The 19,040-nt window shown below is 38.6% G+C and overlaps 1 protein-coding gene across 1 annotated transcript; it reads left to right on the top strand.

The window, feature by feature from the left end:
- Positions 1–240: 240 nt before the first annotated feature.
- Positions 241–17,081, top strand: rab10 (RAB10, member RAS oncogene family). Its single transcript, XM_063495303.1, has 6 exons — positions 241–954; positions 7,656–7,716; positions 11,098–11,236; positions 13,827–13,916; positions 15,303–15,404; positions 15,997–17,081. Exons 1-6 carry the CDS (start codon positions 828–830, stop codon positions 16,081–16,083), a joined length of 606 nt encoding a protein of 201 aa, XP_063351373.1. The 5' UTR covers positions 241–827; the 3' UTR covers positions 16,084–17,081.
- The last annotated feature ends 1,959 nt before the right edge of the window (positions 17,082–19,040 follow it).

Genomic DNA, 19,040 nt, shown 5'->3' with positions numbered 1-19,040 from the left:
ACTAGCGGCATTTCACAGTGAGATATAAGCGGCGCTTTGAGCCTAAATGTCAGCGTATGTTACAGAGTAACATTTGCCCTTTCTGTCAGGCTAAGACACGCCCCCTTTTTACCGCTACAATGCCTGCTTGGATAGCCATTCAGATTAGGGCGCTTGAAGGAGCGACAGCTGAAATGGCCAATCAGAGCCGTGAGTTTTGACAGAAGGGGCGGGAGTAGGCGTGCCAAAAGGTCTAGGGTGTCGCCGCGGTGGCTCCCATTCGAAGGCGACGGCGGTCGTCTGTATTTCGGTCTAATCTCTACAGAAAAAAAGCGAAATTACTTGGAACAGACAGCAGATTCGGCGCACTTTCATGTCTTGATTTTTCCCAGTTTCTTCTCGGTCGAGCTTGTCCCAGGGCTCTGGAATGACGGGGTGTGCCGAGAATCTGAATTAGCTCGCCGTTAGTTTGAAGAAAGAGTGAATCGGGGTAGAGTGCGAGAGAGGAGCCATTTTGTCCCGACTGTGTGGGAGAAAAGAAAGAGTGAAAAAGAGGCATCACACAGAAGGAGATTCTATTTTTGCTCTCATGCTGTAAGGGGGGGTACCACGGTCGGGTTTGGGAATCTAGAACTTCTAGGACGACTCTACAGGCACATTATTTTGGGTGGTGTTTAGCCAACTAGCTTGCCAAAGCTAATCAACAAATCCACAGTTTGTTAACTGTTAACAGCCAAGAGGACAGTTGTTGGTCAGGTTGGCCAAGGAGCTGGCTTTAGACTTCACATAGGCGTACTCTAGGGTATCGGTTTTTGTATCTATCGGGGTGAACACAAACTGATTCTTCAATGGCGAAGAAGACGTACGACTTGCTGTTCAAGCTGCTTCTGATCGGCGACTCGGGCGTGGGGAAGACCTGTGTGCTGTTCCGCTTCTCTGACGACGCCTTCAACACAACCTTCATCTCCACCATAGGTAAGAAGATCACGGGCGTTGTAACAGGTGATTTCGTTGACCCTTCTGCATCCGCCGGAGGTAGTGTGACAGCTGTGAGGCTCGCCTGCCTCTACCCTGCAGCTGGAGGCTGTATGCAGGACGGATTTGTTGGTGGCTAATGTGCTATGAGCATGCAGCAGCTCTCTCTAGGGCCTGTACAGGTTAGCTGGAAAGCTAGTTGTGCAGCCTTTATGAGCTCTTACTAAACCATCACTTGCTCATTATTTTCAAATGATTGCGACGTTAATAACAAAACGCTATCATTATATCTTGGTTTGGTTTAACTGGGCAGCAACAATTATAGCCCGTTAAGTCTCCAAATTTGCTGTCAGTTTACTTCACCCAGCGGCTAAGAAGCTAGCAAGGCTAGTAGCACCACAGGGCCGTGCTGCACTAGAAAAATCGCCTGTGCATTTAAGTGACAGGTGTTTACTTCTCATTATCAGCCTATAAAGGTTTATTGCACAGTCCTTGTCAGGAATTACACGCTAAAGGCAACAACTGTATGAGTGTTTTGATTTGAAGCAACAAGAAATGCTTGATTGTAAAAGCAAAATTTTACTTGATTATCACAAGTTGAAGGTGTGATTATGGGTTCATGGTTTCATGGATATCAGAATCAGAAAGACTTTATTTGTCCCCAAGGGGCAATTAAGATACAACAGAGCAGCATGACGTTGAAGATAAGGACAGGATTCATGCTTCAGATTGTTGTCACCGCTAATAGTAATGGAGGTGAAGCTGTTTAAGCGACTTGGATATTCTAGCATTGGGAACCTGATTATATCATGTAAGAAATTAACTTTTTAGGTGAAAACTTTGACTATAGTGAATCTAACTGTATAAAAGCAGCTGAAAATTGCATTTTCTTTCTAAAATTAGAAGCGCTTATAGTTTGTATTCTAAGTACTTGAGTAAATACTGTATACTTATTTACTTTGCTCAAGTGCGCCAGTGAGAACCATAAACAATTCATCGTGATGGCATCATCATCCCCCCCCATCCGTCCTATTCACGCATGCGCCAAACATCACGCTCACATGAGTCAAGTGTCAAACTATGTCAAGTCCCTGCATGGCCCAAGTGAAGGCTCCATTTACTCCTGTTGCTTAAGATTAGTGATGAGTAATAATGTAATATAAAACGTGCTTTGCTCGACTGCAATGTGCTGGTGTTATGTGCTCGATTCATGGACTGAGCTTTCATCTGAAGCCGTGCTCTTTGTCACTATATAGCCGAAAGCACACAACTGGAAAGGGCAAATGTATTCTCACTGGCATCCAGGCTAGATTAGATTTGTTCAGCTAGAGCACTGACCTGTCACTCTGTTGTAAGTCTTCATGTCACATGTACTCGTTTTATTGTTTTTGTCATTCCTTTAGTTTTGCTTTGACTTGCAGGGTGTTTGTTTTATTACACCCCATGTTGTTTCTCAGCATGCAGTCAATTAGAACAAGATTTAGACCTACGTGTTTTATTTGAGTCAAAGCCACCATATCAGATCTGTGTCACTTAAGGGAAGAAATGTGTAGTGTTAGCTGGAAGAAGGGGAAAATTGGTCCAGACTAACAGGTTCTTCAGCACGTAGAGATCGGTAGTGACCTTTGCTCCTTGCATAGGTGCTTTCCTGGCAAGATGGGTAGTATTATGTTTTTAAATCAGCTACAGGTGCTTTATTTGCTTTGTTAAATATATTCTATATACTCTGTGTACTCTCCTCCATGTGAAGCAGTTGAGGATAATGTGTTAAAATGGTGCTGGAGGTATTCACACCGTAAACACAAGGGATTTTCCTCCAAATTAAAAAAAAAAAAGTGGTATCATCATCAAGACTAAAAATCAACAGGGTTGGAATGAAAGTACCATTCAGTTTATTTATGTGGTGTTGCTTTTACTCAAGCATAAAATACGTATTTGTTTATCAAATGGCCATAACTAAATGGGAATGTAAATACAGACTTGATGCTTTAACTGTGTGCAGATGTAGTCATCGCCCCTAAAGGTCCCTTTTGAGGCAGGAAACCCCGAAACATACCCAGTTTCTGTGTAGTTCATAAAAACAGAGTAGCGTTATCTGGCACAGCTTCACCTACTTCTAAGGTGCATGGATAAGAACAAAAAGTCAGAATGTGTTGTCACTCATGAAGGTCAAAGTTCACAAGCCAAAATGCATCAGTCAGATAATAAAGTAGTTCTGTATATTGCAAGTGTTGCTGGAGCTTTAACCTCTCTGTGTAATTACATGGGGACAAACTATGTTGGTTATGAAGGTATTTAAAGTATCAACGTGATCAGTCACAAGTGCTTGAAAAGAAAGTGTTGACAACACTCACTGTGGTCAGTTTAGTTTAGGAAGTGATCGTTTTAGAGTGTTCAGTTTGTTATGATCTGTCAGCTTGAAACTTAAGAAGAAATACTTGGAAATCAAAGAACAGAAATGATCTCAAGTTGTTGTTTTTTGCTGGCTCCTTTGTAGAGTGTCTTCTATAAAACTGCAGCATAGTTCGTGCACTTGAAAGCTCCTGGCTCGTCTCTTGTCTTTGTTCTACATCTGTATTCAAAACAAAGCCGCATGCAATGTGATAAGCTGTAAAAATTGTATGTAGAACATGTCAAATTTCTCCAGTCATGTAATCTGTACGTAGAGTGGTGTATATGGTTATCAAAGCAAATCTGTAAAACTATACTTTTAAGATTATTTCAATGAGTACAGTTAATAATGTTCTAGCAAATCATATAATTACAAGATACCAATAACTTGTATGTAAAGGTTGAATACATACAGTAATTTTTACAGTATCCAGTATTTTTAAGCTTAGAAACCCAGACATTGTTAAAAAGAAGTTGTTGGGTTTTTTGTTTTTAAAAAGTTGCAGGCAAAATGGGGGGGAAAAAAGATAAATCAATGCTAAGACAGTTAAAAGAAGACAACGGTAGATGGATACCTTTATTTTAAATAAATAAATACATAAATCTTGTCTTGTCTGCAGTGATACATCAAAACCGTGCAGTATAAATGTCTCTGGAATATATATCTATGTAGGCACATTTATACATATCTAATCCAACAAAGACTTGCAAATGTTTAAAGAGTAGGTGTGTAACCAAAACAATGGTTCAGTCTGTGCCTCGGGTTTTATAAGGAAGGTATGAACAACAAGGAAAACACAATCACTTGAACATGAACAAAAGTTAGACTGTATTATTCGATTTAGACTGTTATTTGCAATTCACTCATCACCTGAACAATCTGTACTGCTTTCACCAGACTAGTATGCTTTATCAGTTTCACATGGATATCACAGTACAGGAAGCCACAATATTAAATTGTGGATGTTTGTATATGATTTCAGTCTCATTTTCAGAACTGTCAAGAGGCTAGGTTTGAACATGAAAATGGGGTCCAATGAAACCACTAGCATGTGATAACCCTGCCTCAACTGTACATTCACCTAAGAGTGGCTTGAGGTTGGGGATGAGCTTATCAAGCAGAAATTCTTTTCAGTATTCACTAGAAACCGTTAGTCTCTTGTTCAGGACCAGTGCCACTGTGGCAGACCTGACATGCTAGCTTTACCTGGTGGCTTATGCACTGCACCTAATTTTTGAAGAAGTTTTACACAATTTTTTCCTTTTTTTCTGCTTGTACAATATCATCTATTCTCACTGCGCCACGCATACTTTACCAGCCTGACCTATGGTTGTCAGTAGTGCATTCTTCTATTTTTGTTGTTTAAATGGTTGGTGGGAGACACCTTTACATTGGATCCACAGCTTATATCCTACCAGACAGTGGTCAAAAACTATTGAAGGATGTAGTCACCAGGATGTTACTCTCTAGTTTTGGACTTAGCATTGAAGCTTTGTGTTAGTGTTTTGGCTCCCACCATGTTGTTCTTTTGGAGCCAGGAGTTAAATTAGTTTGATAGCTCAGTTACCTAACATATCAGCTAATGCCTAGCAAGCTTGGTTCGAAAGCTACATGTGTTAACTGTACCTGTGCAACAGCTCATTAGCACAAAGAAACGGGCTAATTAAATACTAGAATTTGACTTCTCTCGGTCTTCGAAAAATAGTGATGTTTATTCTTTTTTCTTTTTTAAAAAAACCCCTGTATCACTACATTAAGCAACAGATAAAATGGCTTTTAATTTGAGATAATGCTTACAAGATATGAGATAAGGTTGACAGAAGCTTTTCCAGAGTAGCTTTATATATAACATCCCAGAGAAGCCATAAAATTTCTCTCGGTTACATTTAGGAAATCCTCCACTAAAGAGGCCAGATTTACTAGTTAATAAACACCTAAACTAAAAAGCTGAAAAGAACAAAACTCCCAACGGCAGAAGCAGGACATGAAACGGGAATGTGTTCTTCCTCTGACACAGGACTCATACCATTGGAGACACAGATTCACAGCTGTTTCTCAAAATACCCCCACTGGAAACCCCCCCTGCTCTCATCCATCTCTCATTCCTGCTTCCAGTCCGTCTCTCAGCCCCTCTCCCTTACACATTACACTTATTAAGTGAGTGAATATGCATAGTATCGACTGAAATCTTTTTCCATTTAATGAATTTTGCACGGAAACTGGCAGAAGCAGACAGTGGCTTTCATACTTGTGGAAGGAATGGTTCCTCTGGTATTAAGAAGAAAACTGACCATAAACCGCTTGCGTCCAGCTCAACAGTCACATCTCATGGAAAGTGTCATTCTTTACAGGATAGGTATAACTGTTTTTCCACTGATTGGATAAATGATCTGTGATTGCACAATGCGCATAACTTGTTTCTTTCTCTCTTTTTTTTTTTTTCTCCCTTCACAGAGTAAAAAGAGTGAACCTCTGTGTTTACTCTCCTCACTAGTAACACGTCATCCCCGTTGAGGCTGACTTCAAGAGCTTAACTTTTGTTGTGTAGAAAACTCTCCCTCTTTTACCAGCGTTAAATCCTAGCCTTTCTTTCTGTCCAACTGTATCTTTCTCTCCTTGGGATGTGCATAATATTTTGTGACTCAGGCTTTGGCAGGCAGTTTCCTCATTATTCTATAAACTTGCCCCACCTAGAGCACAGCTGTTTCTTGGACTTTTTAACCAACCACAACGTCTGACCAAAAGCAGAACTGACAGCTCAGTATTTAGCAGGAAAATACCACTTGTTGGCTAAAAATGAAACTGATGAATCACCTACCCTTCACATTTAAAGTATAAGAGGATAATAATCTAGTGTGTTTTACTTTCAAGTGGGAAGTTGATGGTTGAATTGCCTTCTTATGTTTTCTAGCTTTTCCAAAGAGAAAGAAGTTATTGGTTTGAGTCAAAAAATCCCCTACTGTTATTTAGCTCACTATAGTTTTGAAATGCAGAAATCCTACATATGCCCAGGTGAGGTGTTTAACAGTTACCGTAATATCATGAGTCATTGGCTGTTTGTTGTAGCACAGATTTAAAAGGACATAAATAGGTTAAACTAAGCGAAAGAAAAACATGAGGGAAGTTGGCCCCCTGTTTAATAAGTAACCCCTCTACCCTTAACACCCTTTTTTCCCAAATGATAAAATTCAAATTCCATTGAATGTGAAAAATAAGCTTCAGTAACTTTCCACTGCTTGACAGTTATTTGTAAATCTTGAAAACCTCGACATTGCACACTGCAGCACCACAAAACTTCTCCCCGAGTTCAATCTCCAACCAGAAAGGAAAAAAACAACCTTAGGCTGAAACCTCAGATATTACAAAAACACTTAAAGCACTACTTTAAAAAAAAAAAAAATCTTATTTCAGATCACCTAAGTTTTACAGTTGTGAGAGTAGTGCCTGAGAGGATGTGAGGGTCCTCCTGGGTTCAAGTGACGTAAATTTGACAATCAAAGCAAAAATATGGTTCAGTTTTTACTTAACTATGGACTTTGGTAGCAGTGCATTCATCTTATATTTTAGTTTTTAATGGTGAATGGCAAATATCCTGTAGGTGTTAGTAGTAGTAGCAGTAGTAGCAGCCAAAAGGTGACAATTAAACAAACAAAACAGAAAATATAATGTTTTAAGATGAGAAACAGTACCAGTAAGTACAGTTATTCCACATACGGTTAAAGCAATATGATGATCATAAATTTATAGAAAATTTTCTTTTTCTATTTCATAATGCAAAATGTAAAAAAACAAACCTTCCCTTCGAGGGGAAGACCAAAATCTTTTTGGGGTGCACCAGAGTACAAGTTCAGTATTTACTGGCTCATATGGTCTAGTGCACTTTAGTCGTAGTAGCTTTATTTTTCAACCTTGTTAGGGCCAAATGCGCTACAAGGTGCAACCTATATGTACATTGTCAAAATGTTTATTATATATGTTTTAAAAAAATACTCACAGCTGTTTGAAAACAAGTATAATTTTGACCTCAGTGACCTGGTTTGTGTGCACCCGTTGTTGCCCAGCTGCTGATCACAGCTGTCTGCTGAGAATGACACTGCAGAATCAGGAAGAGATAATGCTATTGTTTCTATGATGGCAACAGTTGTTGCTCAACCGCTGTCGTTGATTTATCTGTTTCTGACCTTCACTTTCTCTTTGTCACAGTGCTGGAGCCGTTTATCCATTCATCTCTCTTCTTATTCACGACGGCTGATGTTCTACAACTGATGGATATTGTTTAAGCTGACATGTTTGTTTTTTTGTTTTGCAGGAATAGACTTCAAGATCAAAACTGTTGAATTACAAGGAAAGAAGATAAAACTACAGATCTGGTGAGTCAATTATAGATGTGAGTTTTTGTTTGCATGCCAGTGTTGTGCAGACGTGCAAAACACACCAAGCTTGTGAGAATCGTGTTTCAGCGTAGCCTCTTTTGTGAATCATTATGTCATAATGAAACATCTGTTTGACATACCTCCCTTAAGCACTGAAATATGCAGGAACAGGAAATGATCATCAGTCCATTAGGTCTGCTATAGGGTTATCGTTGTCCGTACCAGATGAGTTATTATTTCTTGTTTCTTTTTTTTCCCACATGAGTAGCGCCCATTGAGTAAGGCCCAAATGCTTAAAGAATGCATAAATCTTCATATTTTGGAGCCTTTAATCGGTTAAGTTTGGCAATTGTAATATTGAAGTCTTACAGAGAGAAACAGGATGAATTAAAAGAAAAAATGTATTTGTACAGCAGATTGTCCATAGTATTTGGTCTAATTCTTATGAGTCTGTAGGATGAAAGCATTTGGGATTGGTTAAAAAAACAAATACTGTTCTGTTAATTTTCCTGTGGAATCCTTTTTCTGACTTGGTAATTTAAAAAAATCCCATAATTAGCTTAATTTGCAAATTGAAGTTGTTGGAGAATCAAGTTCAAGTAATAAAGATAAAAAATGATTAATGTAGAGAAAGGCATTATTTGTGCTTTTGTAATGAACAGAGTTGCAACTAAAGGTTTTGGTAGGCCAGTATAGGCAGTCTTTTTGGGAATGACAGTTCAAGAGGAAATGAAATATAGTAACCAGAATAAAAAGATATGAGACATAAGCAGTTTGGTTTGAAGCTACAAGATCACAAGGAGCCAGTTATTTAAAGGTGACTGATAATAGTGAACGATATGGACATTTATTTTTTTTAGTAACATTGAAAAGAAATTAATCAGAGCTTTGTGATGGTCAAAATCCTTTCAGGTCAATACAGAACCTGTAACGGATATTCCGCTTCTCTGAATACAGTCCATTCATTCAAGGATAATCTTTTCATGTTATCTCAGAGACAGACACCTGCACATCCACACCCACTGTTACTCTAGAAAAAAAGCACAATGGACAAAAAGGTTATTTTGAGTAACTTATCATCTTAGGTTCTTGGGATCTTGCAATTGGGAAATTTTTGAAGTTGAAATCTACTGTCTGGAAATGTAAGTTAAACAGCTGAAATATTAAAAACAAACTATAATAACAAAGCTCAAATAAGTGAGGTAGTACAGAGAAATTAGATTTGTCACTGGAAGGTGAAAATCTAATTGAATAAAACAATAAATACAGTACTGAATAGGAGACAAACAATAGTGGGCAAATAATTAATAAAGAAGCTAATTACTGTCAAATTAATGATTGTCCTTTGCATTCTTAAACTCAGTGGTTGAAGACATTACTTTATTCATTGTCAGGATATGTTTTCATTTCTTGAGCAAAGCTTTTGCCCAAAGAAAGCATTAGAAGGACAATTGAAGAGTAAAAATATGTCTTTCATTATTAAAATGCATCAATTTACTTTTTGGTATTTGGTTGTTAATAAGTGGATAGCGATGAGTGAGTCTGAAGTTATGAAAGATATCTTGCAAGACTTTAATAACTTGCACATGCATAAAATTTGTGTTTGCCCACAGCCATGAATTTAATATGATGAACATCACATCACGTGCATTTCAGTCTCAGATCAGATTTTCCCCTCATCCTGTCCAAGCACATTGTGTCTTGATTAACACTCGTATCTAGTTAAACACCCTCTTTAAGTGTAGGTCTGATTTGCTTTTGGTGTGCCTGGTGCCCCTGGGCTTCCTCTCTTTCCCTTGTCAGCAGTGATAGATGGATGTTGGCAGAGTTTCCACAGAAAGCAAGAAGTGACTGCTGAGGCTGATGCTAGTGCAGACATGCGAGGAAACCTGCAGTGGATTTAAATGTATTTGTACCTGGGTCAACCAGCCTGCTACGGCTTTGCAGTTTGTTTTTTTCCAAGCAGTGTTAAAATTAAATAACATTGTTCCTGTAGGCCTTAAAGCAGTATCTTTTTTTTTCTTTTTTGCCTCTGCGTCGAGTCTGAAGTGTGCATTAACTAAATATTTTATCATCTATGTCAGCCTCTGTTGGTGACCAAAAGAATAGCATCACAAAAGCAGGTTCACATGTCTGGCACTCCTGCTACTGAACTGTAACTGGGACAAATAATTAAGTGTTTACGGTTAAGAAGACTGACATAAATAAGTGGCACTAATTCATTTTTAATGCTACATAATAAAGTGATAATTATCTTTAATCACTTTATATGTGGGGCTTTCTTCAAATCGTATTCAACTAAATGTTTAAATATTCACTTGTTTTGATTGTTTGACTTTGCTGCGTTTATGAGCTGAGCAGCACACATACATTAAAATATTCCTTTAGCTTAAAACAGTGAAATTTATATTACTGGCTGATGTGGAATAACTTTTTATGTTGATGAAACACAGCTGTTGCAGATGGTTTGCTAGATGAGAGGCTGCTTCTTCCTCACACTTGAACTTTTTTCATGGTTTAAATTGCTGTCATGTTTTTAATCTAGTCTAGCTCATAATCCAGTAACCTCAATGGTTTGGATCATACTGTTTCAGTTTTGCATTTAGGACCTTTATATTTGTATGGCAGCAATGAGGTATTCAACATTTTAGATAGCTGCTGTTCTAAATTGTAGGCATATCTACAAACTTTATGGCTGATTATTTTAACTTAATCACTAAGAAACTTCTCACACACACAGACACATACATAGAGAGAGTCTGGTCTCAATGCTTCCCACAACAGACTGACTGATGTCACTGCAAAAATCATAATTACTGTTTTGGTCAAAATTGACATAACAATGAATTAACTTTTCAAATGTTATACAACTTCTTTTTTTTTTTTTAGCTTTCATCAAAAAATTGTTTGGACCTTCCCTCTGGAGCTGTATTGTTGGTGAATTTTAGCCCCACATTATACATGAGTGCTTACAAGCCCAAGGATCAGTCGCTCAAAGTGTCACCCTTCCTCTTAGGGTTCAGCTTCTCTTAACTAACAAATGTCTTAATTGTCTTTAATCATCTTATTTGGAGGGATTTTCTCAAATCAGCTTCCTCAGTCTAACAGCAACTCAAAGAATGAGTCTTAGCTGAGTTTGGACTCTTCAGAGTTATTTGCTTATTTACTCTTCTGTTTTGAACAAAGCATTTGTAGCTGATAAATGTGTGAAATCTCAGCGTATTATGAAGAAATTTAAGCAATCTTTTGGTCAAATTTTATTTGTGAAGCACCTTTCATGCAGGTCACTGCAGTTCAAAGACCAAATAAAAATAATAAAGCAAAGAATAATGCAAACCCAAGAAAACGCATGCAAATAAAAACATCTGCTCTGTGCAGGGACACAGCAGGGCAGGAACGGTTCCACACCATCACCACCTCCTACTACAGAGGAGCCATGGGCATCATGCTGGTCTATGACATCACCAACGCCAAGAGCTTCGAAAACATCAGCAAATGGCTGCGCAACATTGATGAGGTGAGGCAAATAAACACCAACACAAAGTATCCAAACTTAGCACCCAGATCATCCGACGGTATCATTTTTATTTTTATGGAATGAATCGTTGACACTCATTTTGCATTTATTTCTTTTTGTCTTTGGAACAAAAACATGGCGATAAACACTTCACGGGAATGCGGCCAACATGACTAACGGGCTAGCTAAACTGTGTGCAGCGAGCTGTGGAACAGGAGTGTGTGACTAAAATGAATCAGATGAGCCAGTTGTCTGTATGCATCTGTCTCACTGCAGAAGTAGTTGTACAGTTTTACCAAGCAGTACCACAAACAGTCTGACACGACAAGGACGGGTTTACTTGTTTCAGCCTGTTTTTAACATTATAAAAGTTGAGTAACAGTGAATACATTTAAGGTGAGACAGCTGTAACGTCTTGTTAAGACCATTGGCTGAATAAAAGATGGCTGTATCTACTGTGAAACCCCAAGCTGATCATGGCCAATGCCATCTTGGTGTTTTGAAACCTGACATGCTGTTACTGAGGTCACAGAGAAGAGGAGCTGAGGGCTATTTTTCCTATAAACTTCTATGTAACCTGAAGTGCTGTTGGAACCACAGGAGTTTCCACCTGCTGGTTATTAGAAAGACTGCAGGTTTCAGCAGTCAGATTTTTCGGATCTTGATGTTGTGTCCGTTTTTTATGCCGTGTATGGTTAACGGTCTGATTATGGCCTGACTCAGATGACGTAGGGTGTTGCTTTGTGCTGGGAACAAAAACTGGAATCGGGTGCTTGTTTTGTCATGTAGTGGTTTTTGTGGTGATCACAAGCTTATGCCTCATTCCCAGTGACCTTCTCACATGTTGTGATGTCATTTTTTTTTTTTAAGGAAATGGCCACAAGTAGCATAATGGACAGACTTTTGTTAACTACTAATGAAAATGGAGGCTCTTAATCATTTACAGAGCAGTTGTGCTGAGGATTATCATGGCCCGAAGAGGTGATGATTATGGGAAGGTGCAGGGAGACTGTAACCTAAACTGTGCAAAAGCTTACAAAAATAGTTTTTTAGAATATGAGTACTGTGGAAATGTTGTTCGTATTTAAATTTTACAAGTATCACATTTTGAGCCAAGACAAAGCCTGATCAGGTGCATCCAGCCTCTTCAGGATCTTTCACAGTGGTGTTAAAATATTAGAATTTATTTTGTTTAAATTTCGCTTGTTTATTATTGAATCTGCAGTGCTGTGTTTTGTCAGTATAAACAGCATTCTTCTTGGGTCAGAAAAAGGACTTTGTTTGTGCATCTGTGTTTTATCAGAATAGATGAAGCCACAAAGATGAGACCTAATGTACACTGATCAGCCACAACATTAAAACCACTGACGTATGAATGGAGTTGAATATTCTGCTTGGATGTGGTTGTAACTTTGACACAAACCAAGCCAACTAAACATGGTTGTGATTCTAAAGACATGCCCCCACAAGCCTCCCACGAGCACTTGCACTGCAAGACCTCTTCAGAAACCACTCAAGGAACACAAGACAGCGCCACAGGTGATGATCCAGCCTACAAAGGCCAAAGATCCTAGTCTCATCTGTAGGGTGACACCTGATTGAGCATGATCCACAGAGGTCCCACTGGCAAACCCAGAAGAACTAAAGGATGCCAGTCCGAGATCAATGGTGTCCACACCTTCCCACATCTTAACTATTTTTCTAGCAGAGAGAGTAACCAGTATTATGCAGCTGGTTTTAATGTTGTGGCTGCTTAGTATTTGAAATGTCAGGTTAGTTGGAGACAGATGTCAGAGACTGTTGCAAAGTTCAGTGATTATAAGCCAAGCTGCAACATATGGTAACTTTGTCTTCTCGGTGCGCCTCCGCCCTTTCATTTTTTTTTTTTTGTGTCTCTTCCGCTGTCTTTAGTATTGAATACATCTTGTGTCTCACATGATCTCAGTAGTAATTATTGCATTACACGAGTAATCCTGAGGATTCATTCCAGATCAGTTTAGACCTGAGAAGTTAATATGACTGTTTGGATATTGGATGTCTCGCGTTAGCTGTCTGCATTATTTTCTGGTGCAATAACAGACTGTAGGTGTTTGAATTTAAGCCAAGTGGATTAGGTGAGACTGTGTCTCGTATCATTTTTCTCACCCTTGCCTTTAGAACCTTGAATTTAGTCAGAGGAAGGAAACGTGATGCATTTGCCTGTAGTAGTTCTGCCTTTCTTATCCTGCATCTCTGTCTATAGAAGTTCATGCACTCCTAATAATATTTCAAACTTCAAAAGTGTTATTAGAGACCACTTATGTTTTACTTTGTTTTTCTCTGAGTATGTTCTGGACATGTGTCCTTTCACAGTAATGAAATGCCCCTTATCTGGAAAATAACTCATTTGTCCACTCGCTCTACCTACTAGTGGTAATTAGACAGCACTAGAAATTGGTTCTTTTAGAAAAGAGCCTGAATCATGGGCTCGATTGGCCAGCTTGGATTATCTAAGCAATAAATCCTTTAAAAAGCTTAAAGTAGATGAAGTTTGACTGTTTGGCAAATGTGATCTAATAATCTCCTCATTTTTGTGTTTTATTTTTTTCAGCATGCAAATGAGGACGTTGAGAGAATGCTGCTAGGCAACAAGTGTGACATGGAGGACAAGAGGGTCGTACCAAAAGCCAAGGGAGAGCAGGTGAGGTGGTGCGGTCCTGTTCAGCTATGAAGGGCCATTCGTCAGTGAGGTCCTGCGTGCTGATTGGTTGATTCGTTGCTGCAGCCTTGCACTTTGAGTTTGCAGCCACTCATAAAGTCTTCTACAGTTAATTGCGACTCATTTGTGCCCGTCTGACATTTCCATGAGGTTACTTTCTGCTGAATCACCAGTAAATAGGAGTTAAATGCCCTGCTAGAACAGATGACAGTAGCTTTGTTTGTGTATTTACAGCTCAAACGTTCCACTAAAATCAGTACCTCTGTACAGAGCTGCTATTTGTCTTTCTGCACAAACTGAGCTTGTTTCCATTGTTTAACATTTTTAGTAATAATAACTAACAGTGGAGAGATGAACTAAAAGGAAAGAAATGAGATGTTTTATTTTCTCATGAACTGCAGTTAAGGTTCCCTTGTGGAAAGACAAAGAAACAATAACCTAGTTTTCTCAGTTTTCTCGCAGTTCAAATGCCAAAGATTGACTTATTTGTACTAAGTAGGTAAGTAAGCCACTTAAACTATTGTGAAATTTTGTTTAGCTTTCAAACATGAGACTAAAACTGTAGGTTAAAAAAAAATAATGTTCAGTTGCATTCATTCTTTAAACAGAAAATTGTTGTTGAATATGAAAAAAAAAAACCCTCAATAACCTGATATACTTAGTATAACAGCTTGGTATCTACACTCATTTTAACTGCCGGTATGCCATCACTTCACTGGCGGGAAATCCATAAAATTGTAACTTTTTTCCAATAGAAAATAAATCTGTCCATGTGACTGTGTCTTATGTGTCCATAGTTCTTAACTTCTTACTTTCTGACAGATACCACCTGTATCATGTAAAAGTCTGAAACTTATAATAGCCACAATTAAACATTTTTAGACAGTAAAAATAAATTAATACAACCAAACTGTAACAAAATTGATCTAAAAGGAAAAATAAAATAAAAACTACAGCAGCTCAGGGGACACACACGCTCAGAGTTAAACCCCCATTTTGCGTTTGTGAGCAGTACTTGGATGTCTGTCAGTTTGGCGGTTGGATGTCGAGTTGATTTAGAGTTTAGTTTCTGGATTTAATGTTCAGAGTTCAGCCCAAGTTCATCCTTAACAGAGCTCTAATCGGCCAGAACGAGTGGAAACACCTGTGTGAGACTGCAGGGCCTTTAACAGATTTGGTTTAAAGTACCAAAGCAAACTGGTAGTGACAATATCAGCGCACGCACACACACACACACACACACACAGTTCCACTCAGGCAGGTGTGTGTGTGATACTTGATCTCTGTTCTCCTCAGGAGATCAGCAGCTTTATTTTTGGACTGGTCCACATGCACAGTTTCTGACTGGGTTTGCTTTCTTCCCCACAGATTGCGAGGGAGCACGGCATTAGGTTTTTTGAGACGAGCGCTAAGGCCAACATCAACATCGAGAAAGCTTTCCTCACGTTAGCAGAAGACATCCTCAGAAAGGTGTGTGCTCCATGTCTCATGTGGAACATGTGTTCAGTAATTTATTTATTTTTTTCCGCTAATATGACAATCATTATTTGTGAATACAGTGACGTTTATGTAAAATATGGGCAGTGCTTCCCCCCCCCTTTTTTTTTTTTTTTTTTTTTTAATAATCTCAAGCCCCTAAAACTACTCATTCATAGCTGTCATTCTCACCCTTTCTTTATTCATACTGAAGCTAAATTTAGTTTGTTTGTGGAGTTTAAACAACAAACAATGTCTAGATTTCCATCTGTAGATTAAGATTTTAGTTCAGGATTATCTGTAACCGGTGTCAGGGGAAATATTCCAGTATTTCATTAAATTAATGTTTCAAAGACCGTTTTGGCTTTTATCCCCCTTGAATGAAAGGCTGATCCTGATATGTCTCAGTATTTGTTTGATTTTTGGGGAAGCATCTGAACTAGGAAATGGTTAATGATGTCAGGCTTAGCAGGGAGCGATTGTGGACATAAACCAGAGTGGTTGCTTCACATTTTTCCTGGTGCATATTTAATAAGATGGTTTTTTTTGTGTGTGTGTTTGTTTGTTTTTTGTTTCTCTTTGACAGACGCCTGTAAAAGAGCCCAACAGTGAAAACGTCGACATCAGCAGCGGAGGAGGAGTCACAGGCTGGAAGAGCAAGTGCTGCAGTTGAACAACTCCTCTGTTTCAGTCACACTAACGCACACAAACACACTCAGACATACACAATCTCTCTCTCTCTCACTGCTAACTCTAACTCGCCCTCTAACCTGTCTCATGAGTTTTCTTGCACACTGACACTCTGTCTCTTTATCAGAATAAAAACAATAAACCACTTCATATGTCTAATCCCCTCGTTCCCACTTCTGCACCCAACTATGTTCCTCCACTCTGCATCTAATGATCATTTTTATTTCTGATAAAAAGAGAAATCCAGTCACATTTCTTGTCATTTGTTTTAAAGTTTAAGTAAAAAAAAAAAAAAAAAGGAAAAAAATGTGTGGAAAAGACAAGCTCATATTTTTAATATTTCCTTTGCACAGGCTCACCTGGTTGGACACCCTCACACCCCTCCCCCTTTAACCCCACCCACCCACAGCACTCATCTTCAGTCAGAGGAAATCAAAGTTAAAACGAGATAAAGTAGGATTAACATTTTGTACATTTAGTGCGGTTTCTGTTGTCTAACCATATTTGGTCATTTACAATTTGTTACCAAGTGACAGAGGCGTGGCTAGCTCCTTTTGTATGTGGGGGTTTATTTTGTCCTGTGCCTTATATGGAAGACAGGGGCGGGGCTGTGTGGTGGGCGGAGCCACATTCATTTAATGAAATTACAGTTTAATAATGTGTCGGTTCAGGCTCTCTTCATGAAGACACCGAACTGAAGCTGAAGCGTTTGAATTTCTCCTCCAGCCAAAAGAACGGCATTATACAGTATGTCCTGTTTGTTGATGTTTTATTTTATCTGTATGATTTATTTCACTTTTTATTTCTGTTTTGTTTTGTTTTGTTTTTCTTCCTGCATGCAGATTTCTTTGGGTTGGAAACTTTTCTGTAACGTTGTGTAACTTTTGCCACTGGGTAACTGTGGGCGGGAGGTACAGAAATTTTCTTTGGAAATTCAAACAATTTTGCAGATCCATTAAAAAATAAGCTTGTTTAAGTTAACTTGTTTGTCCTCAATCATGTGCAGTGTCTAGTTTGATTTTTAAAACCAGTATTCCCATCAGCCTGACGCTCGAGGTGTGGGAAGTGTGTGTGACCTGAAGATAGCACGAAGTTCAGAAAATAAGGGTACGTCTTCTGGGTAGCAGATTGTAAATTAGAGGGAATTAAAATATGATTGTTTTACAAGAGGTTACAGATGCATAAATGCTACAAATGGGTTATTTTAACCTGTTAGTAGATGGTTGCTAGGCAACATGATATCAGAGTCTGTATGGTATAGATGAGAACCTTCAGGGGTCTAAGAAGTACCTTTGTCCCAAGCTTGGCTGCTTAACTCCTGGGCTCTATACTAGCTCAACATATCCTGGGTATCTTTCTGTTTCCTGGATTCACATCAAGGACGAGCGGTCACACGAAACTGGTTATCAGCTCACTAAGTAAACTTAGAGTTTCCCCTTTTACATAAAAGGGGTGTTTCAGAAAATAATCCCTGTGAGTGCCACCTACTTCAATAACGGACATAACAAATATACCCAAATGCAACACTGTTGTAAAAAGGACAGGTGATGAATGCTACAGAAAATCACTAATCTGGTAATGTCTGTACAGAATGGTCAAATAAAAATGAATAAAATTTTGTGTATTTATTACTAATACTAAGCACATTGATGTCGAACTCATTTTAGATCATGGGCCACATACCGCCCACTTTGATCTTAAGTTGTCCAGACCAGTGAAATTACATTATAAATGTGTAAAATTACAGAAAAAGTTTAGGTAATTCATTGGCCAGATTGCCCTTTAATCATAATAATAATACATTTTCATTAATTCACAGAAAATGTCCCTTTTTAATCACTATTTATTGTAGACTCTTCTCCTGTCATTTGATTATCTATCAGTAAATTACTTTGGTGTAGTATGAATAGGAAAGGTATTTATCAATAGGAAAAGTTGTAACACTTTTGGAAATATAATTCTCAACAAATAGTTCTTTGTTAAATCTGTGCAATCCTTCACATTTTTCCAATGCCATTCAGCGAGCCGTATTGAAGTCTTTGCTTGAAGGCTCTTCCAGACATAGAACACTATTCAATAGGCAGTGATTTCATACATACATTTCTAATCTATGGTCACAGTATAATTTACCATGGCGATATACTCCAGTAAGAAGTGAACTACCTTAGTAGTACAGAAACAACCCAGGGTTAACCCTGAGGTTATCTGGATACAACATAGTCCAGGTATCTGATGCATTGTTGGTTCTGGACAAACGGAGCCTGATGAAGGAAACACGGAGATCTCCACTGATAAGTTATCTGATCTTTGTTCTAGTAGCTGCAACATTTCAACAATGTGAGAGAAACTCTGTTGCAGGATCAAAAATAAAAACATTTTCACCAGCTGAATGCATTTAAATTCCAGTGGCAACGTGATGCAGTTTGTGCTGCTGTAGCTTTTACAGCTGGGCTGGGGTTGGTGTTTTTGTACACAGCTGTACAGAGAATGAGAAATGATCCCAACAAGGAATCTAGTTGTAGTCTTGAACAGCGACGAGGTCTACAAAATCTCACAAGGCCATCAGTATCCCACAGACTCGTTAAAGGCCTTATTTCGGGATTTTGCTCCACAGGTGGCTTCAACATGCCGAACTGGTCAAAACTGTTTACCTTTAACCTGCAAAACTGACTCCACTGTTCAGAAAGCTGAGATTTTGGCATCTTACAGGAGGAAAAGGGAGGGTGTTCAGTTTGAGGTACGTCTATCAGCTAGCATGTACGATTCAAGCTGCCAATAACTGTATAGGTGGATATGTGTGTGTTGCAGTATGTAAACAAAACCTAAAGTCATATAACTGTAAGTCTTGAGACTAGAATGAGAATATGTAACTCTGAACTGGACTGAAACTTTTAACCACATTTAATAGTGTTTGACAATACACTTAAAAATAACTACACT

The sequence above is a fragment of the Pelmatolapia mariae genome, linkage group LG15 (assembly GCF_036321145.2).
Source record: "Pelmatolapia mariae isolate MD_Pm_ZW linkage group LG15, Pm_UMD_F_2, whole genome shotgun sequence".
Lineage (NCBI taxonomy): Eukaryota > Metazoa > Chordata > Actinopteri > Cichliformes > Cichlidae > Pelmatolapia > Pelmatolapia mariae.
The sequence above is the reverse complement of the archived record's forward strand: the minus strand, read 5'-3'. Positions and strand labels throughout refer to the sequence as shown.